The sequence below is a fragment of the Eumetopias jubatus genome, unplaced genomic scaffold (genome assembly GCF_037043125.1).
Source record: "Eumetopias jubatus isolate StellerSeaLion01/CBP00866 unplaced genomic scaffold, mEumJub1_p1.0 scaffold_11, whole genome shotgun sequence".
In the NCBI taxonomy this organism is placed as follows: Eukaryota; Metazoa; Chordata; class Mammalia; order Carnivora; family Otariidae; genus Eumetopias; species Eumetopias jubatus.
This window is the reverse complement of record NW_028274817.1, coordinates 65,992,720-66,014,555: the sequence shown is the minus strand read 5'-3', so window position 1 is coordinate 66,014,555 and position 21,836 is coordinate 65,992,720. Positions and strand designations below refer to the sequence as shown.

The following is a 21,836-nucleotide window of genomic DNA, read 5'->3' as shown; positions in this document are numbered from 1 at the left end:
GGCAGCAGGGAGCAGACCCTCCTTTCTTCATACAGCTATTGATTAATAGTAAACAAATCATAGTTTTCATGAACTGAGCAGCTTTTCTAAATTAGGCTTCACTCTACATCATTCATCTCAGAATAACTCTACAAGTTGAGTATGCAGCTTCATTTAATATTCGAAAGAGATAGAGGGAGGGAGGGAGAGGGGGAGGGAGAGGGACCCTGTACAAAAACAGCAGATGGAGGAATTAAGACTTGATTCAAGGTCCAAGTTTATCACTAATTGGTATTATGGATATTAAATGGTGTTTCTTGAGTTTTCCTTCCTGAGAAACAGACCTATTCATCAGCAACCAAAGAGCAGTAGCTGGAGTCCGTGGCCAGCCTCGCAGCACTATCTTATCACAGCAACCCTGGGAACACTAGAGCTACTTTTGATGGTAAGGGGGCAGGATGGAGGTGAGACTGTGGACATGACACAAAGCCGAGAGGGACTTATGGAGTCTAGTGAATGGTTGTACCTGTGTTTCAGTGAGGGAGAGGTAGTGGTGGTGTCGATGTCATGATGTCAACCCTTCCTGGCCACTGCAACCCAAGACAGAGCAAGATTTTCAGGGACTTGTGAGTCCCTGTGTCAAAAGGAACGCAGTGCCTTGTGTCACCTCCTGTAACAACTGTGTCAGATGGCCAGGATGGCATCTTAAGGGGCTGGTGTACTTCCTCCCGACCACAAAACAGTCCTGGATTATGATCACCCCACTCACATGCGACAGCTTCAGCAAGATGGCACCAACCATCTCTTTTACCTGGCCCTTGCTACATTTTGTAAATCAGGTTTTCTGTTTTCACGGAATACTCTCTCACGTGATTTCTGACCACAGCCCCAGTTGTTTTGTCTTTTTTTCCCCTCTCAACTTTTAGTCACAAGTTTCGAGGCCAATCGAATTTGCTTTCCTGTCTTTAGTCCAATAGCCAAACGGTCCATGAGAAGCACACCCCTGTCCATGAGAACCACAACCCTGAATACTATCTGCCTATTTAGCTGCTCGATTCCTGTTTCATATCTCAGTGACCTCATTGCCCCAGGACACCCTACCTCATACCATTTATGGCTTCTAGCCCGTCTGCATGAATTGGACTCTTCGTTCCTTTTTTTTTCTTTTTTAATGAGATGCACTTTGCCACATGTTAGTATGTTTATTTGTTTAAGACTTTATTTATTTATTTGGGGGGGAGCATGAGCAGGGGGAGGGGAAGCGGGAGAGGGAGAGAGAGAAGCAGACTCCCCGCTGAGTGTGGAGCCCGATGCGGGGCTCCATTCTAGGACCCTGAGATCATGACCTGAGCCAAAGTCAGATGCTTAATGGACTGAGCCACCACCCAGGCACCCCCAACAATACATTTATTATACAGGTTGCACAGATGCTTGACAGTAACGTGTATTACAGAATTGTTGGGTTCAGGGCTCAGAATTTATCCATTAAGTCAAGTTTGTTCACATGTTCAAAACTTCTACTAAATTCTTATTAAGTTTTTGGCTGTTTGAACAGTCAACTGCTGAGAGACATGTTAATATATTCCACTATTTTGCTGGATTTGTCCATTTCTGCTTGTAATTCTTTCAATTTTTGCTTTATGTATTTTGAGGCTGTGTTACAGTTAAGTTTCTGGGACAAGTTCCAATCTGGGACAGCATCCTGGGGTCATTGTTGCACTCCCTCCTGACCATAGAACACACCCTGTGGACACAGTCACTCAAGATGTCATCTCTAACATCCTGTCTTGGCATGAAACACACTTACTATAAGATGAGTCAACCCCTGTGGGTATTATGAACCACACCTATCACAGAAAACACTTTTACTATCCAGATTTTATATTTTCACGGTAGACTAACTTACATGGTTTCTGACCATACTCCTATTTTTCCTCCCAACTTTTAATGACCAGTTGCAAGGTCCTTCGAGTTTGTCTGCCCATCTAGTCTGACAGCCACCAAGACCATGTGATCCATATTTTTAAGGAGTTTCTACATGGCTTTGCCACGTGCAAATAGCAGCACTCACCCAACTGCCTTGCCAATAACAAACATATTTGAAAACAGAAGATGCTTTCCTTACAGGTAAGATGCCTTCTTCCTACCCTATGGCACCCTAGCTCCAGCAATTACAGCTTTCATTTTCTCCACACTCCTGTCATCCCTGGCATTACCGATACCTCAGCACCTTAATCAGGACTGGTAGAGCCTTTGGCTCTACCCATGGCATGTCCATGGCATGTCTTAGAAGGAAGCCGAAGGTCAACTCTGTGGTGCCCTTCCGGAAAAGAGAATCATCCCAGTTGAACTTCCATCTCCATTTTTCTTACCCCACACCAAAAGGTCTTTCTTCAATACAGTCCTTTTTTTAAAAAAATATTTTATTTATTTATTTGACAGAGAGAGACACAGCGAGAGAGGGAACACAAGCAGGGGGAGTGGGCAGAGGGAGAAGCAGGCTTCCCGCGGAGCAGGGAGCCCAATGCGGGGCTCGATCCCAGGACCCTGGGATCATGACCTGAGCCGAAGGCAGACGCTTAATGACTGAGCCGCCCAGGCACCCCTCTTCAATATAGTTCTTAAAGTCCACCAACTCTCCCCTTTTAGGTACTGTCTTTTGTTCCTGGCCCACTCCTCTTTCCCTTAGTTTAATAGCCAGCTGCCTTGAGTCCATCTGAAACAATAGGTGTGAGTGCAAAGGCCAATGCTTATTTTGATAGCTCTGCCTGGACTGGCAAATGGGAAAGGCTTTGGATGACAGTTTTGTCTCCTGCTGTTTGCGGGTACAGATCTTCCAATCTTGTGAGGACCCCAATTCCTGCTCTGTGAGAGCATCTAAGGCTGTGAATATTTGAGCAGCGAGAAGTTCCCTGATTAAAAGAAAAAAAAAGTAAAATAATTCTAACAAACCATGTGCATAGTATACATAATAATAAGGTTTTTTAAATTTAAAGGTAAGTAATGCGCCCAAAGTATTAGATAAAGCAAATTACGTAAGTGCTTTCTCGGGTAAAAGGTCAGTTGTGTTTCTTAAGATTCTATTCCTATTCGGTTGTTATGTACAGATTTGGCCATCATCGTGAGCCTACCCTTCCACTTTACTGTTGTCTACTGACCTCCTGGTCAGGCCTCCACATTCACTAACGCCCAGCATCCATGTGGATGACCCATCTTACATTCAAACCTCTGGGTTACGTACAGACTGCTATCCTTGCAGAATCATGTCCTCTAGTTTTAGCCGTTCCCTGAAAACGTCCCTCCATCTCCTTTAGATCGGTTCTCCCTTTCCTCTGAGCTGCTGTGCAGGACTTCTAAGACATTCTTCTCAAGACAAGTCTTTAACACATTCCCTCTTGCTCTCAGCTGCCTTCTCCTGCTTCACAGAGAAAACGGAACGCTTCTGGAGGGAACACCTCGATTTCCTCTTTCTGCTACCTGTCTTCATTCAGTTTCTCTGGACATACACCCAGCTCACCCTCCAGGACAGTCTTTTCGATAAAGCCAATTCCCCAGCAAGCACATTTAAGTCTCTCCAAACCTAAAATAATAATTTAAAAAAGTCCCTGAGCTTCCTCAGAAAATTAAAAAATATAATCTCACTTCTGGGTGTAAATCCCAAAGAACCGGAAACAGGGTGTCAAAGTGTTATTTTCACACCCATGCTCATAGCAACATTACTCATGATAGCCAAAAGGTGGAAGCTACCCAAATACTCATCGACGGGTGAATGGATAAACAAAATGTGGTGTATGTGTGTGTGTGTGTGTGTGTGTGTGTGTGTGTGTGTAATATATATTTATACACAATGGAATATTATTCGGTCTTAAAAACAAAGGCACTGTCACCTGGCAACAACATGGATGAACCTTTAGGACATTATACCAAGTGAAATAAGCCAGTCACAAAAAGACAAATACTATATCATTGCACTTATATGAGGTATCTAAAGGAGTCAAATTCGTAGAAACAGATAGGTGGTCGTTGCCAGGGGTTGGGAGGAGGGGGAAATGGGAAGTCTTTTTCAGTGGGTGCAGCTTTTCTGTTTTGCAAGAGGAACTAGTTCTGTCTCACAGCAATATGGATATACTTAGCACTATTGAACTGTATACTTAGAAATGGTTGAGAGGGCAAATTTTTCTGTGTCGTGTATTTCACCATGATTTTACAAAGTCCCTGGACCTCATGTCTCTTTCTAGCTTCAACTCTTTGGAAGAACTTTCTGTGGTCATTGCCATCTCTTCTGCAACTCCCACTCCCTTCTCAACCTGCTGCCATCGGACTTCTGCCCTCACCATTCCACCAGAACTGCTCTTGCTAAGGTTGTCAATGACCTCTCGACATTGTGGGTTTAGTGTACTCAACCCAGGGTATTGGACACGATTCACCTTGCTCTCTCTCTGTTTTTACTCTTTTTTCCCTGCCTTTTTTCTTCTTCATAAATAGCTCTTTCTTTGGCCTGCTGATCTTTGTGTCTTTACAGTTCTTCATAGTTTCCTTTGAACAGCTCAATTAAACCTAAAGAAACAGCTATCAGATTTATCTCTCTCATTAGATCTCCCTGTAACTAGTCAACTCCATCTGAATGTCCCATAGGCTCTTCAAACTCAGCTCCTCAAATTCAACTCATCATCCCTCCTCTTGTTGTTTTTAGCTCAATGCATGCATTCCCAAATCTTATTCTGGAATTTGGGACTCATACTGGAATCCTGATTCTTCTTTATTTCCCATATCCAGTTAGTCAGAAAGTTCTACGGATTCTATTTCCCTTATCAATTCTTAAAATCGTCTCAACTGCTATTGCCTTGGTTTAGGTTTTCATCACCTAGTGCCTTCAATTTGGTCTATCTGCTTCCAAAACTGCCTTCCTCAAATGTATCTTGCACGTTGTGTTTTAGTGATCTTCTTAAGACTCAAACATAATCAGGAAACTGTGTATTCGAAGGTCCCTATCAGCTTACAATTGCTTTTAGGTTAAAGTCTCAAATTCCTGATATTCAGCATGGAAAGCTCAACTTTTCCCTCAATTCACAAATGAATACACTCTTACTGCAGCTTTTTTTTTTTTTTTTTTTTTGCTTCAATGTCCCATGGTGTTTAGTTCTCCAGTGCTTTTGTACATGCACTCCCCTCTCCCTGGAGTGTCCTTCCCTACCTGCTTCGCCTACTTTGCTGGTTGCCCTTCATGACTCAGTTTTTTTAACCCCTATTTGTGTTCCCATATACACGATGCTATTTCGTGATGACTACTTTATATGCTATCTCGCTGTACGTATTTCTTCCAAAACAGGGACTAAATTCTTCATCCATCTACTCCATTGCTTAGCACCATCCTCGTTTGTGATTTACTCCCTACTTGGAGTATTCGGGTGTCTGTGTGTGTATTGGTGTACGAGCCTGCCTGCACAAACGGAGAGCGTGAATCCGAATCTCTGCTGGGCACTCAGCGCAGTGGGCACGCGAAAGCTTTAACTCAGGCTTTCGCATGATCACCACCGCTATTAATGAGCATTTAACCACCTGTGACGCCCAAAGTATCCCAGACTGTGCAGCAGCGCAACACCTTTGCGCAAGTGCAGGGCGGATAAGGAGGGGCGAGGGACAACAGCCTCCAGGCGACGAAGGTTGCGCGCAGGCGCATCCAGAAAGAAAGCCTCTCTTATTCGGCCCTCCCTTTCCAATCAGCTCAGGCAGAGCTCGCAAATAGTCATTTCCGGGAAACCGGCGGTTGCTTTGTGGGGTGCAACATGGAGACGACTACTGGAACTGCTGAGCCGGTGAGTCGCTACTCTGGGGTCGGGTGAGTGGGGAAGTCGAGCCGGGTCGAGCTTTGAACACCGTCTCACCCCTTTGTTCCCTTCCCAGGTTTCCGGGGAACTGGTGTCTGTGGCACATGCTCTTTCTCTCCCAGCCGAGTCTTATGGCAATGATGTGAGTATGACTCACCCCCAGCTCTCTCTCAGCTAGACTGCTATGTCTGCAGGGCCTGCCACGAAATTGTAATCCGCTGATATCCTCTGTGAACCCACTCCATACCCGACAGAAACCGTGCTTTTTCATTCATTCTAAACCTTTTTGGTCCTCAAACCCAGGACAAATGCCGGTGGAAGTAGTTCCCAAACTTTGCTGCACTAGAACCACCTGAGAAGCTTTTATACCTTCCATTGTCCAGGTCGCAATCTATACTGATTAAATAAAAATATCGGGGGGGGGCGGTGAGAGTCAGAAATTAATATTTTTTAAAGTGAGTGATTTCATTATGCAGTAAAGTGGCACCAAATTATGGTATGTCTTGTTTAGATTCTTAAGAAGAAAGCATATGATATTTTTGAGGTACAAGACCCAGGGACATGAGAAATAGTAATAACACTCAAATAAAAATGTGATTGATGTTTGTTAGATTAGGGTGTAAGATCCAAAGGAGTTTAGCCGAAGAAGAAACCCCTAAGAACTGAGACAGTAGAGGACGACTTCACTGAGAAAGTGAATCTCTAACTGGATCCTCAGAGTATAGATGGACAAAGGACATGGTGTAAGGCATGGAGGCAAAAATGCAAATGACTTTGCTGGGGTCAGTGAAGTAGATCCATCTAGCTGGAGTGGGAGGTTTTAATGGAACAGGTGGTAGGTATTTGGTAAGGCTTATTTATAATCTAGCCTGCTTCACAATAGTGATTCAATTTTAAGTGTTATGGATGGGAAATTGATTATCTTATAAACACAAATGATGATTATAACGTTACACTATCAAAAGTAAAGGGTATTTCACTTCCATTATCTTTATTCTCCCAGCAACTAATTGATATATGTGAGTATATTGTATCAGTTTTACAGTGGCTTAATTCAGTCCTGAGAAGGCAATCTATCTACTGCTTTATGTAGTCTCCCACACTTTCACTAGCTGCTGGACAAAGAGCCAGTGGCTTATGCTGTTGACTAGACTGTGTAGGCAGCTCCTTTTGGTGGGTAGTTTCCTTCATAAGGACAAAAGTTTTCTATTTTCCAAACCCGTTAGTCCAGTTTTTATCCTTTGACAGTAACACCAAGTTTGGTAGTGTTACTGACATTACCTAGACCTCCACAAAATTCCTTAATTTGTTCTCTAGTAGCAGGATTGGGAGATTCTGACCTGGCATTCTTCACTCCTTTGCAGCCTGATATTGAGATGGCTTGGGCCATGAAAGCAATGCAGCATGCTGAAGTCTACTACAAGGTGAGTTGTCTGTCTTCATTATTAAGCAGAATTAAGCATGTAATTGTAGGGTATGGTTCTTTGCTAATCACTATTCTCAGCAAGTTAAGCATATGTATTTTGGAGATAATTTTTATTACTGTAAGATTTTACCCACAGAGAACGAGGGGGTGGCAGTGAATTTTGTTTTGACAAAGAGGAGTTGTACTTCTTTGCCCAGTGTTCTGCTAACTGGCAAAATGATTACATAGTAGGCAATTAATAAATGTTTGATGACTGAATGAACAATTAATTCACAGAGGGCAATAGCCAGGCGGTACTAGGACCAAAAGGGTTTGAACTGGTGGCAGGGACAGTAGTATGTTATGACCCTTGAAAACTGTGTCATGATTTCATCTGGGACCTCGTCTGTCTGTACTTCCTAATAACTCTTCTGCCCTTAGAACCATAAATATTTTCTGGGGAAGGGGGGATAGAAGTGTAGTAAATTAGAGACTAGTATCTGTGTGTTGTCTTGTGTCTGGCAGCTGATTTCATCAGTTGACCCACAGTTCCTGAAACTCACCAAAGTGGATGACCAAATCTATTCAGAGTTTCGGGAAAATTTTGAGAAACTCAAGATAGATGTATTGGATCCAGAAGAGCTCAAATCAGAATCAGCTAAAGAGGTAAGAATTCTCTCAAATATTGCCAAGCATCTGACCAACAATTATTGATTGTGGAAACATTTTTAGGGGCACCTGGGTGGCTCAGTTGTTAAGCATCTGCCTTTGGCTCGGGTCATGATCCCAGGGTCCTGGGATTGAGCCCCACATCGGGCTCCCTGCTCAGCAGGAGGCCTGCTTCTCCCTCTCCCACTCCCCCTGCTTGTGTTCTCTCTCTCTCTGTCTCTCTCGTCGCTGTCAAATAAATAAATAAAATCTTTAAAAAATTTTATACAATTAAACTTTTTTCAGTACGTTTTAAGGAAATATGTAAAGAACCAGGGCTTTTATGTAGTTATAATCAACTAATAAGTAAGTTATGTTATGAAATAAATATTTTTCTGGTTTATGAGTTTTTTATGTTCATGGGATCTGTTTTTTCTTTTCTTTGACTTGGACATTTCATCCCTTCCTACCCAGCCCTTTCAGGGGAGAAGGAGCAAATTTTCTTATGTTAGTAGTTTAGCTTGGATGGAGAATTGGCAAATTGGAAAAAAAAAAAAGGTTTGGATGGAGAACTGGCAAATAGGATACAGGGAGGTGTTTGAATTCTCCGGATTTAGGTTCACATTATCATAGGCCATGGATAATAGGAGAACTTAGGTTTCCCATTGCTTATCTGATTATCCTACTTTTACAGTGTGCTAAAACTCTTATAGTGGGGAAAAGATTTCCCAGAGTAGGTCCTTGGTTTACCATATATGTAAACTTTTAACATTGTTACTTGGTTTATGATGTATGTAAACTTTTAACATTGTTACTGTTGACTGTTAGTTACTGATCTTTGGAAAAGTACCTCTAGCAATGGACTTCTTTTTTTTTTAAGATTTTTATTTATTTATTCATGAGAGACAGAGAGAGAGGCAGAGAGAGAAAGGCAGAGGGAGAAGCAGGCTCCCAAGGAGCAGGGAGCGGACTTCTTTCTTAAAATTTAACTGTGACTTTGTGGCCACATTCCTGCTGCCTTTGTCTCATTTGTGCTTCAGTGGGGGTGAATAACTATTTTGGGCTGAGTTAACCATAACGTAAAAGCAAAAATGAATACATTTAAGAAATCCAATTTTAATTCTGCAGTCGAGGATTTAAATATTTTGTCAAGGTAAAATATTGTTCATGTTGGGAAGTACCAGTCTAAAGACAATAGATAGCATGGAAACTTAATGCTACTGAAAGTCGAAATCAACTCAGTCCTAGTCTCTTTCACTATGGGAGTTTTCCTTACTGAGGAAGTGGAAACCCTTCTCCTGGCCTGACTTCACCAGCCTCCTGCATTTGTCAGCTAAGGCATCTTTTTTGCCTTTATAGAAGTGGAGGCCATTCTGCTTGAAGTTTGACGGGATTGTAGAAGACTTCAACTATGGTACTTTGCTGCGACTGGATTGTTCCCAGGGCTACACCGAGGAAAACACCATCTTTGGTGAGATTCTTGCCTCTGGATGGTTTCTGTATAAGGAGAGTGAGGGATCTGGTTTTATGGATGGATTTGTGACCTGAATAGTTTGGGGGTCATTTTATTTGTTACATATTTAAAGATCATGTTACTGTTTGTTGAGTAACTGTGGGATAAGCTGGTTAAGTATTTTCAGCCTCATTTAACAAGATTAGAATTCCACATCTGTGAGGTTTATGACTGTACTGGAATGCTTTGACTGTTAGTTCAGTTTTCCGTAGGTTTAGAGAAGTAACTGTGACTAGGACAATGATCAATTCTATTCACCTTTCAGCCCCCAGGATACAATTTTTTGCCATTGAAATTGCTCGGAACCGGGAAGGCTATAACAAAGCAGTTTACACCAGTGTTCATGACGAAGAAGAGAAAGAAGGCAACCATGGAAGAGAGGAAGGAACTGACAGTGGACGGGCAGAAGAGAAAGGAGCCAACAGAGAAAGAGAAAAAGCAAAAACCAATAAAGGAGAAGAAAAAGAACAAGGAGCCAACAAAGAAATCAGCAGGAGTGGTGAAACAGCTATGTAAGGTAGACAAGGAATAGCACTCTGGAAGCTGTGACTCAGCTAAGTCTACAGATACTATGATGCTACTTGCACAGACCCTAGTGGTTAAATGTATGTCCTTGTGCAATTGAAAGACATACAGAAGGACATTCTTTCTAGCTAATAATCAAGAGCTACTCCAGTTGTTCTCTTGTATGAGCCAGCTTAAAGACTATTAGTGGGGTCTTAGTTGAGCATTTCTTGGTATAGTGTTTCTTGGTTCTCACCACTGGTCAAGTAAGAAATTTTATGAATAAATTTCTTTTGGTTCTTAGGACTATATCTGTAATTGACTTTTAAAAGATATTTCAAATTATTTGACACTTCAGGTTTTTTTCAGGTATATAATCTCTTTGTCATGTCTTAATATAAAGTGATTTATGCCTGTTTTTAAATGCTTATTATTGTTTCCTGCAGTGAAGTTTCCTCAGGCCTGTTAAGCTGTGTATATGGTTTGGGGATTAGAAGTTCCTATGTAACAGTTAATTCCTGCTATTTGAGTAAGTATAGCTTTCTGATTTTCTTTGATATATGTGGCAAAATATTTGATGAATACTCTATGGAGATAAGAGCTGGGGCCTGAACCTGTCAGACCGGTGAATGCAGCCCAGTTCACATTAGAAGAGCAGGACACTGGACCTGCTTCAGGACCTGCTTCTCTTCTGGTACCGAAGTTGTTACCTGAAAGCTAGCAGAAATTAATACGTATAAAGCCTGGTAGAGTGACTTACCTTTTATAATGCCATGGACAATAGCATACATTTACATAGTAATGTAAAATGAACATTTTTAAATGATACTTCGCCAGACTCCAAAAATGGACCAGTGATTTTGTATAGATGGAGGGGTTTCTTCTCATCTGATGACTTTTAGGAGTGCATGTTTCAGTTATCTTTACATATGTATAAAGGTTTGTGCATGTCCCCATAAACCCTCTGACCTTGATTGCTAAAACTAGTTAGAGGAAGCCACAGTGTTTATAGTGCATACAGCAAATACTCTGAAAACTCAAACCACAGCATGGTCATTCAAGAAAAGATTTATCAGAGCGGAGAAGGGGGAGAAATGAGGTTTTTTTTCCCCTGGTGGACACAGAATAAAAATAAAAGTTAAACTTAACTGATGAATTATTTTCTAGGCAAGAGCTGAACTAGAGATACATACAACTAGCAGCAACAACTGTGCACAAAGCTAGGTTTCTCTATGGATTCTTTTTAGCTAATTCTTAAAAATATTTAAAACATTTGTTAGACTTTTCATTTTACAAAAAATATGCTTTGAAATGGGTAGGGGAGTGTTAAATACTTCATACTAGACAGATTTTTAAAAATCAAACTTCCTTTACTGTATTGACTTTGTCTAGTTCATACATTCTTAAATATCCATGAACATGTGTCCATACACATTGCCTGAGGGACTGGGGAAGAATAAAGATTACTGGCTGCATACGATTCTGCCTGTGGTGGCCTTTTCCAGGTTACTCACGAGCAAGAAAACTGGCTTAATTACTTCTCTCTGATTTTGTGGAGAATAAGAAATAAACCATTAAAAGACTACTTCAAAGCCAGAGGCATCTCTGTCCAAGAACTAGGAAATACAAACTGGGCAAAGGGAGGAGAATAAGAACATGGAACACTTCAGCAACATTGTAAGGCCAGGAAACCAAGACAGTATCCAAGGTCAAAGGGGAGAGTGGGCAGATTTCTTAAGATGGCCTCACGATTTCCACCGCTAGCACACATGCTCTGTATAATTCCCTCCTGTTGGTGTGGCAAAGCCTTGTGAATACGAGGGGATTTCATTCCTTCATTTTAAGTTACTAACCATTTAATTTTGAGTTAATCAAAAGGGACATTATCTTGGGTGGGTCTGGCCTAATCAGGTGAGTCCTTAAGTGAGACAAGCAGCTGCAAATGTTCACCTGTTGGCCTTAAAGAAGCAAAAATCTGTGTTGTGAGACAAGCGGGCCATGTGGCAAGGACCTGAGGGTAGCCTCTGGGAGCTAAGAATGCTCTCGGGCTGACAGCCAGCAAAAAAACGGGGATTTCACTCTATAGTTGGAAGGAACTAAATTCTACCAACAACCAGTGAACTTGGAAGAGGACTTAAAGTCTCAGACGAGCTTGCAGTCCTGGCTGATACCATGATTTTGGTCCTGTGAGACCCTGAGTAGAGGACCCAGTTAAGCTGTATCTGGACTCTTAACCCACAGGACTGTGAGATAGTTATGGGTATTGTGTTAAGCTACTAATTATGTGGTAATTTGTTATGGAGCAGTAGAAAATTGCTACAAGACTCTGGTACTGGAAGTGGAGTGCTGCTGTATCAAGTACTTAAAATGTGGGAGTGGTTTTGGAATCAGGCTGTGGGTGAAGACTGGAAGGATTTTGAGGAGCATGATAGGGAAAGCATAAATTGCCTTAAACAGGCTGTCAGTAGTAATATGGACTTGAAGGATGCTGTAGGTGGGGGCTCAAAAGGAAGTAAGGAACATGCTGTTGGAAACTAGAAGAAAGGGAATCCTCCTTAGGAGGTGGTAGCATTGTGGTTAGAGGCCCAGAAGTTTGGGATTTGAGCCTTTGCTCTGAATTATTTGGGAGATGTTATCAAGCCAGGCTTGACATAGTGTGTAAACATCTATGATTTATTCAGAATATGGTGCCATTCCAGTCATTTATCTCCATGACAACTTCTGGAGGCAGGGAAAGGGCACAGACTAATTTTGGCATTTACAGAAGGGAAAATTGCAGTCATTTTAAAGTTTTAGGCCACTGAATTTGTGGTAATTTGTTACAACAGCAATAGGAAACTAATAAAAGAGGCATACTGAGCCCTGCTTCAAAAGTAGAGACATTCACTGCACTGTCATTATTTTGAAACTATAGTTGAAACAAAGATGTTGGACCAGATGATTGAGACATGAACTGCACCCAAAGCAAGCTTCAGTGATTCTAAACCATTTTGAACTTACTCTTCTAAGCCATTCCTGTAGCTGAGTCTGTGTGTGTGAGGTGCCATTAATATAATTGGGAATTCTCTGAATTTGCTTAATGGTAACGATATAGTGCTTAGTAATGAGTATGTGCTCATTTGAAGCTTACATATATATTAATAAAACGCAACAGTAACTTCATCAATTGTTTGGACCTTAGACAAAATATTTTTCTGAAGAAGTGTATTTTATCATTGATGTTGTTTAAAATTTCCAGAGCATGGTGATAATTCAAACAGACCAGATTTTTGTTGGTTTTATTGCTGTTTTTAAATTTTCTACAGATAATACAACTCTTTTTTGCTTGCACACAATGTGAATGATCCTCACTATCCCACCTTGGTATACCACAATTACTTTCATGCATATTTTTATTCAGATAATCAATATCTTAGGGGCACCTGGGTGGCTCAGTCTGTTAAGTGTCTGCTTTTGGCAGGGTCCTGGGATCCAGCCCCGCATCAGGCTCACTGCTCAGTGGGGAGTCTGCTTCTTCCCCTCCTTCCTGCTGTGCTCTCTTGCTATTTCTGTCGCTCTCAAATAAATAAATAAAATATCTTAAAAAAGTAGTCAATATCTTAATAGATGATTCACAATTAAGGCATGTATGTATGTTTTGTGAATGGCCATTTTCCCATGCCTACATGTTTTTATCTCTAGAATTAATAGAAGCTTTACAGATGTCAACATGATGTTGGTCTCCTGAACTGTACTACTTTTACATGATGACCATTTATATGACTGGCTAGCTTTAAATTTTCCCTACTCAGGCTTTCTCTGATTTCCTCAATATAAACTGCATTTTCAGGGCACCTGGGTGGCTCAGTCGGTTAAGTGGCTGACTTGAGTTCCATCAGGTCATGATCTCAGGGTCCTGGGATTGAGCCCCAAGTCGGGATCTGCACTCAGTGGGGAGTCTGCTTGGGGATTCTCTCTCTCCCTCTGCCCTTCCCCCCACTCACACACACTCTCTCTAAAATAAATAAATCTTTAAAATATATATATCATATTTATTGCATTTTCTTTAAGTCAGTATATTTTCATTTTATAAAAATTGAGATTGAATTGGGGCACCTAGCTGACTCAGTAAGTGGAGCATGCAACTTTTGATCTCACAGCTGTGAGTTCAAGCCCCACATTGGGTATAAAGCTTACTTAAAAAAAATTGATATTGAATTATAAAGTAATTTGGCCTCCATCACATAAGTGGTGGTATTGGGATTCAGATCCATATCTTTTGGTTGTGAATCTTATTGTTTTTCCAAAATCCCACTCTAGATTCAGCTTCTTTCTAGAATAGAGACAAATAATTTGAGTAAGGAATCAAAGTATTTAATAATCAAAGGTAAGCATTCTAGTGTGGAGTGATGTACTGAGCTAGTTTAAGCTCCTCAAATATCTGTAATTTCTCTGCCTTTTTCCTTCTTATCTCTGCAAGAGATTCCTTGTTGCATATGCAACTCAGACTTGTTTAAAAATCATTACAGTATAATCATTATAGTGTATCACTGTAATGTTCAGTTTAAAAATTACATTTTAAATTTAATTTCTTCACCTTTCTTATGAACTGAGATTTGGCTGATACATTTCTCTCAAGTGTTTTGCAAGGTTTTTTTTTTAAGGTTTTACTTTGTCCTTCTGAAATTCATACAGATTTTTCAGGATAAATCACTGGAAGCTCTAATAGATATTACTCGTTGGTCTTTACATTGAAAAGAGCATAAGGGAAATAAAAAATGCCTTAACTTAGAGAAGAATAGACTTTTGCAACTAGAAGCTATCTCAGAAGTCTAACTCAAAAATTTCATTTTTTTCTGGTGAAAAAACAAGGCATTAAATGGTGTGCTTTGCCCAGTTGAAAATCCTCTATATATGTAAAAAATTGTTTATTAATTTACTTACTGTCCTTTCTTTTGCACTAAGAACACCCACCAAGACATCATTCCATAAGGTTCCCTTTGTCCTAGATATACCCTGCACAGGATGCTTTCCTCTAGAAAACAGTTTTAAAATATTCATCATGCTTCTCCATAATTTAGGATTCTTCTGATATCCTTTCTGTTTACACTAATATCTGGCCAAACTTACACAATTCTGAGAATTTGGATGATGTTTAAAATCAAAATCACAATAATTTAAAATTTCCAAGTTTCTGCCTTTTTATTAAAGAAAACAAGGCTTCTAAAAAGTTGGTCAGTCTTTTTTTTTCCCAGCTTCCAGTAGTTTATTTTTTTAATTTTATTTTAGTATGTTATGTTAATCACCATACATCATTAGTTTTTAATGTAGTGTTCCATGATTCATTGTTTGCATATAATCTTAAGATCATTTTTCTTCCACAAAGTTACTAAGGCCTACTTGCTATCATTTGGTTTGGGGAAGATAAACAAGGGAATTCTTTCTGCCTCCAGCCCCTGTAATTGTAATCAGTTGATTGTAAAAAGTTGATTGCCTCTTCATCCTGTATGAAATCATGACCTCTAAGGACTCTTGCTTACCTGCCAATCTCACATCTTAAATTATCTTTTTTATTATGAACATTTTAAACATATGCAAAAGTAGAAATAATATAATGAACCCCTAAATATCTGTTACCCAGATTAGTTATCAACATTTTGCCACATTTGTTTTATTTATCCTTTTTTCTTTATTGAAGCATTTTAAAACAAATCTCAGACATCATATTATTTTACTCCTATATATTTTATTGTGCATCTTTAAAAAAATGGACATTTTCTTATATAATTGCAATAATAATATTTTTAACTGATATTCAATTATATAGCAAAACTTAAAAGTGCATACTACAAATGATACTCAGGAGATAGTCCTTTAGAGTATATTTAAGGAATAGGTTGACTGAAATATGACTAAGAGGATATATGTGTGTACAAGAGAATTGGTAGATGAGGTTGAAAATATGTATTTGATTCACTCTGGGCACTAATAATGAGCCCTAGATACTGAGCTAGATGTCTTACATCTTATCCCTAACATATAGGCATTATTAACTCCATTTTACACATTAGGAAATTTAGACTTGAAGAGATTTTGAGTCCCAAGTTAAGGAGTTTAGATGTAATTTAGCAAGTAGTGGCTAGATATTGGAAGTTTATTTTAATTTCTGGGTAGTCATATGATGAAAACTGCTCAAGGAAGATTAAACAATGTGCAATATTGAGTAAATATTAAGTACTTATTCTGGATTGATTGGTTCAACCTAATCCTTGCATTTTGTGATTAAAAAACAAATCTATGCTCATTTAAGACATGGAAATCAGAACCCACAAAGAATAAATGTTTAATTACTCATTACTTACTGCCAACATTGCCCAGGAAGGGAAAACCCCATGAAAGATTGTTTATTAATTTTCACTGGCCTCTCTTAGAAATGATACACATCTTTTACTCATATCTTGTCAAATGGAATTCAGTCCCTGCCACTGAATTGCAAAAGAGGGTGGGAAATTTATTCTAGATGTGTATCTGGAAAGATGAGGAAGAAGGAAAAAGCTTGCTCCCCCTGCTTGTGCTCTCTCTCTCTCGGTCAAATAAATAAATAAAATCTTAAAAGAAAGAAAAAGTTTTTACTGACCACCTAGCCAGTCTCTGTCACAGCAGGTGAATAGTTATTCTTGTCTCCTACACATATTCATTAATTTCAGTTTATTCACTTCTCAAGTTATAGAAAGTGATTCCCGATCTGTGACTCTGGTGCTCAGTGAATTCCTAATTGTACAGTTGACTTCTTGAGTCCATGTTCTTGGACACTGTGCCAGTATGGTCTGAAATAACAAGCTTCTTTATGGACTCTTCATTATTTCTTTTACATGATTAAAATGGCCTGTTTTGGAATAAAAACATGTCACTCACTATTGTGTTTTAAATTTAGACAATAGAGTCTACTTTTTATTTTATTATTATTTTTTAAAATATTTTAAGTAGGCTCCATGCCCAGCGTGGAGCCCAGCATGGGGCTTGAACTCACCACCCTGAGATCAAGACCTAAACTGATATCAAGAGTCAGACGCTTAACTGACTGAGCCACCCAGGTGCCTCTACATTATTTATTTTTAATTAAAAAGAAATCCATCCATTCTGGGCACAGAGAGGCTGTTAATTTCCTTATAATCTGCAATAAGTTTAGGACTTTAAATCTGGTGTAGGTTAGATGAGCAAATCACAGAAGTGACAGTTTGGTTTAGATTTTAGGTAAGGAAGTGTTTATATGTCAGACAATAAACATTACAAATTCACACGGAATGGACTTGAGCCTCAGCTTTGAAATCTGGTACTCTTAAATTTAATCTGTTCTAAATTAGTCCAGCACAGTATAAGAGAGAGAGAATGGATTAATATGTGCAATTATTAAAGAATTATTTGAATTGCATATGATAAAAAGAAATAGCTTCCTTTCTTTAAGAAAATGTTCCATCATTACCAAAAAAGTTATAATTTATTCAAACAAGTTTGAAATATTTCATCTAATCTTGGAGCTCATTTTATCATCCACTTATTTATTTGTTCATTTGTTCATGTGTTTATTTTTGTCTTTATCATGACTTAAAGGATAATCATTCTCTTCAAGATCCCTGCCACTTTCATCTCTGACTCAATTCTCCTGCTTCTACCTTCTACCTTCAGCCTCAAGTGCCTTTAGACTTGATGTTCCCTCTGCCTGGAAAGCTTTCCCACAGATATTCATATGATATTCATTCACTTCTCAAAGATCTCTACTTAAATATCACCTTAATAGAGAGGTCTTTCCTGACTTCTTTATTTAAAATAACAACTCCCTTGGCACTCCCTATCCTTACTGTAATTTTCACTATAACTCATCACTGTCCCCTCCACCCCTACCCTGGAGGACAGGAAGATTGTTTTGTTTGCTGTTGTTTGCCTAGCACCTAGATCAATATCTGGCTAGCATATAGTATGATCCCTTTTTAAAGAATTTTTTTAGGTTTTTATTTAAATTCCAGTTAGTTAACATACAGTGTAATATTAGTTTCAGACACACAATATAATGATTCCACACTTCCATACATCACCCAGTGCTCATCACAAGGGCACTCCTTAATCCCCACCACCTGTTTAACCCATTCCCCACCCACCTCCCTTCTGGTAACCATCAGTTTGTTCTCTATAGTTGAGTCTGTTTCTTGATTTGCTCCTCTCTCTCTCTCTCTCTTTTTTTTTTCCGCCTTGCTTATTGGCTTTGTTTCTTGAATTCCATTTATGGGTGAAATCATATGATATTTGCCTTTCTCTGATTATTTCACTTAGCATAATACTCTTTACCTCTATCCATGTCCTTGCAAATGGCAAGATCTCATTCTTTTTTATGGCTAATAGTCCGTTGTATATATATACACACCACATCTTTTTTATCCATTCATCAGTTGATGGACACGGGCTATTTCCACAATTTGCTATTGTAGGAAATGCTGCTATAAACATCAGGGTGTATGTATCCCTTTGAATTAGTATTTTTGTATTCTTTGGGTAAATACCTAGTAGTGCAGTTGCTGGATCAATAGGGTAGGTCTACTTTTAATTTTTTGAGGAACCTCCTTACTGTTCTCCAATGCAGGAAAGAATATCCAACAGGAAAAATTTCTTCAACAAATATTGTTGGGAAACCTGGACAGCAACATGCAAAAGAATGAAACTGGACCATTTTCTTACAGCATAAACAAAAATAAATTCAGAATGGATTAAAGACCTAAATGTGAGACCTGAAACCATAAAAGTCCTAGAGGAGAACACAGGCAGTAACCTCTTGGACATTGGCCGTAGCAACTTCTTTATATGAAGATCTTAATATTTTTGAAAAAATTAGCAAATAAAATAGCTACTATATATCAGGTGTAATTCCAATACACTGGGAGCATAGCTGAAACACTAAATAATCCGATTGAAGTAAGATCCAAAATTTTTCCAGTGTTATTCTACCCATCCAGACAGGGGCATGTTAGAAAAGAAAAATTATGGTCCAAATAATTCCACACTTTGAAAGGCCATTGTACACTGGGCAATAGGAGTTGAGAAGCCAACTCATGAACAAGATCCACTAGACAAATGTCTACTTTTCTACAGGTAGTTGCAGTCATAATGCTAGGTTTATCAGATCACCTTTACAAAGTGAAATATGACTATGAATAAGAGTCCAGATCTATAAAAAAATGTGTACACCATATAGGAGGCCTTTGACTCATATTAGTCTCCTTTTAAAAAGAATAGTATCTCTTCCCTAACCTGTGCCACCTCTGAATTCATATTTTTTTGGTCATAACCATTTTTTCTCTTATCATTCTGGTTTAAAATTTTGGCAACTTCTCTCTTATTCCTCTTCTCTTTTCACCTTTCACTTCTTTCTCATTAATATGGCTTCCAAATTACATCTATACTACTCTATGGATGAGGCCTCCACATTGAACAGTTAACTCCAGGCGATGGCATTCACATTTTAGTCTATGTTAATGGAGTCATGCACTGCATAAGCCAGCACAACTATACACAGTGGTCCTGCATGTGGCTGAGCCTGCTAGTTGCTCACTCAGTGTTACTTCTCCCCTTCTTTTTAAAAATTTTCATTATATTCAGTTAGCCAACATATAGTACATCATAAGTTTTTGTTGTAGTGTTCAACGATTCATTAGTTGTGTATAACACCCAGTGCTCATCCCAACACGTGCCCTCCTTAATACCCATCACCTGGTCACCCCATCCCCTTCTTTTTAATAGAAGGACTCCAAATTTTAGCTTTACATATTGATGCTTGGATTAAAGGACTATATTTGCCAACCTCTCTTGTAGCTAAGTTTAGACATCTGACTAAGTTCTGGTTAATAGGAGGCAACCTTAAGTTTGTTTTGTGGATCTTATAGGAAAGTTGATCAAAGAAAGCTAATTCATCTGCTGGAGTCCCTTCCACTCCTTTTCTGCCTTCTGTCTTTCCTTCTTTTTATGGCCTGTAACAAGAATGTGATGAAATGGGAGACAAACCATGAGAGACTCTGGACTCTGGGAAACAAACTAAGGGTTACAGAAGGGAGGGGGGTGGGGGATAAGGGGTAACTGGGTGATGGCTATTAAGAGGGCATGTGATATGATGAGCATTGGGTGTTATACACAACTAATGAATCACTGAACACTATATCAAAAACTACATGTATCATATGGTGTCACTGATATGAGGAATTCTTAATCTCAGGAAACAAACTGAGGGTTGCTGGAGTGGTGGGGGGTGGGAGGGATGGGGTGGCTGGGTGATAGACATTGGGGAGGGTATGTACTATGGTGAGCTCTGTGAATTGTGCGAGACTGTTGAATCACAGACCTGTACCTCTGAAACAAATAATACATTATATGTTAAAGAAAAAAGAAGAAGATAATAGGAAGGGAAAAATGAAGGGGGGCAAATCAGAGGGGGTGATGAACCATGAGAGACTATGGACTCTGAGAAAGAAACTGAGGGTTCTAGAGGGGAGGGGGTGGGGAGTTGGGTTAGCCTGGTGATGGGTATTAAAGAGGGCACGTACTGAATGGAGGACTGGGTGTTATACACAAACAATGAATCATGGAACATCAAAAACTAATGATATGTGGTGCCTGGGTGGCTCAGTCATTAGGCATCTGCCTTCGGCTCAGGTCATGATCTCAGGGTCCTGGGATCGAGCCCCTCATCGGGCTCCCTGTTCAGCGGGGAGTCTGCTTCTCCCTCTCCCACTCCCCCTGCTTGTGTTCCCTCTCTCGCTGTGTTTCTCTCTGTCAAATAAATAAATAAAAAAAAAAAAAAAAACCTAATGATGTAACATATGGTGATTAACATAACATAATAAAATAAAATAAAAAAACTAATGATGTACTATATGTTGACTAATTGAGATTAATTAAAAAAAAGGAAAAAAAAGCTTCAGCTTCGACTATATCTTGTACTATAAGGTGATCTTGAGGATGTAAGCAGTTATTTATTCTGCCTATAGTATCATTTGTTTCTTCTATCATCATGTCTTACTTCTGACTTAGCCCAATCATCATAGGACCATCAGGGACAAACAGTTTGACAAAGTTAGGATTATTGAACCATTGCAAGGAGAAAGACTGCATATCAGGGAAATCATGGAGCATTTTTACAAAGAAAAATGGAATTATTATAGGATTTGGAGGAAATAAGGAGTTTAGGTGAAATTTAAAATTAAATACAAATGAAGTCATGTCTTGTTAGCCTCATAGCAAAGTGAGGTTGTGTTTAAAAGGGTCAACATCAGGTCCTGGCATGCAAAAGTCAACCAAGGGTTTTGTTTTCTTGGAAACTACAAAGGTAAGATAGATGCATAATATTTTGTTCTGAAACTCCTTATCTGAATCTCTGTACTTGGTTTGTATTTTGAAGCTGCTTTTCTGGGTCAAAGTAACTTAGATTCTTCAGGAAGAGATGGATGTTTTATTCTTTCTGATATAATTTCAAACAAAATTTCTGATGGTCTATGATTTTAAAGGACAACGTTCCTTGGTGAGTAAGAAAGCAGTAGTCACTCAAGGAGAAGTTGTTATGAAACTTTTCAGTTTCACTGTAGCCTTGAAAGAAAATTGTTTCTTAGTAACTTCTTTATCTGTGTCTCTTATACTAGCATGATGAATGGCAGTACAGGTTTTTATCTTATTAGTTCAAGCTAATTTTTTTACTTTCTCACCTCTAACCTCAATAGTAATATTACTTTGCTTTTCCTTGTAAGATATTTTATAGTTTTCAAACCATGCTTGTATGTACCCATTATAAATTAAACTTAGAAAAATAACCTTCTGAAGTAGGAAAGGAAAAACACATATGAAGAAACTAGAGATCAGGGAGGTTATATGATTTATCTATGGTGGCATGCCAGCAAATGATTAGGCCAGAACTCAGGTTTAATTTCTGGTTCAGATTCCTTTT

At 39.1% G+C, this 21,836-nt stretch overlaps 1 protein-coding gene across 2 annotated transcripts; it reads left to right on the top strand.

Moving 5' to 3' along the window:
* Nucleotides 1-5,719: 5,719 nt before the first annotated feature.
* Nucleotides 5,720-11,357, top strand: PBDC1 (polysaccharide biosynthesis domain containing 1). 2 transcript variants are annotated; one of them, XM_028101497.2, is made up of 6 exons: nucleotides 5,720-5,795; nucleotides 5,884-5,949; nucleotides 7,172-7,231; nucleotides 7,738-7,878; nucleotides 9,220-9,331; nucleotides 9,639-11,357. In XM_028101497.2, exons 1-6 carry the CDS (start codon nucleotides 5,766-5,768, stop codon nucleotides 9,887-9,889), a joined length of 660 nt encoding a protein of 219 aa, XP_027957298.1. In that variant the 5' UTR covers nucleotides 5,720-5,765; the 3' UTR covers nucleotides 9,890-11,357. The 2 variants fall into 2 exon arrangements, with proteins under 2 accessions (XP_027957298.1, XP_027957299.1); XM_028101498.1 differs by having other exon boundaries at nucleotides 5,776-5,795; nucleotides 7,125-7,231.
* Nucleotides 11,358-21,836: the final 10,479 nt, after the last annotated feature.

What these genes read in the sequence shown, in the direction of transcription:
- PBDC1 (XM_028101497.2), top strand. Translation starts at nt 5,766, where the DNA reads ATGGAGACGACTACTGGAACTGCTGAGCCG. An exon ending in CTACTGGAACTGCTGAGCCG is followed by an intron (nt 5,796 to 5,883) that starts GTGAGTCGCTAC and finishes TTCCCTTCCCAG; the next exon opens with GTTTCCGGGGAACTGGTGTC. An exon ending in CGAGGAAAACACCATCTTTG is followed by an intron (nt 9,332 to 9,638) that starts GTGAGATTCTTG and finishes TTCACCTTTCAG; the next exon opens with CCCCCAGGATACAATTTTTT.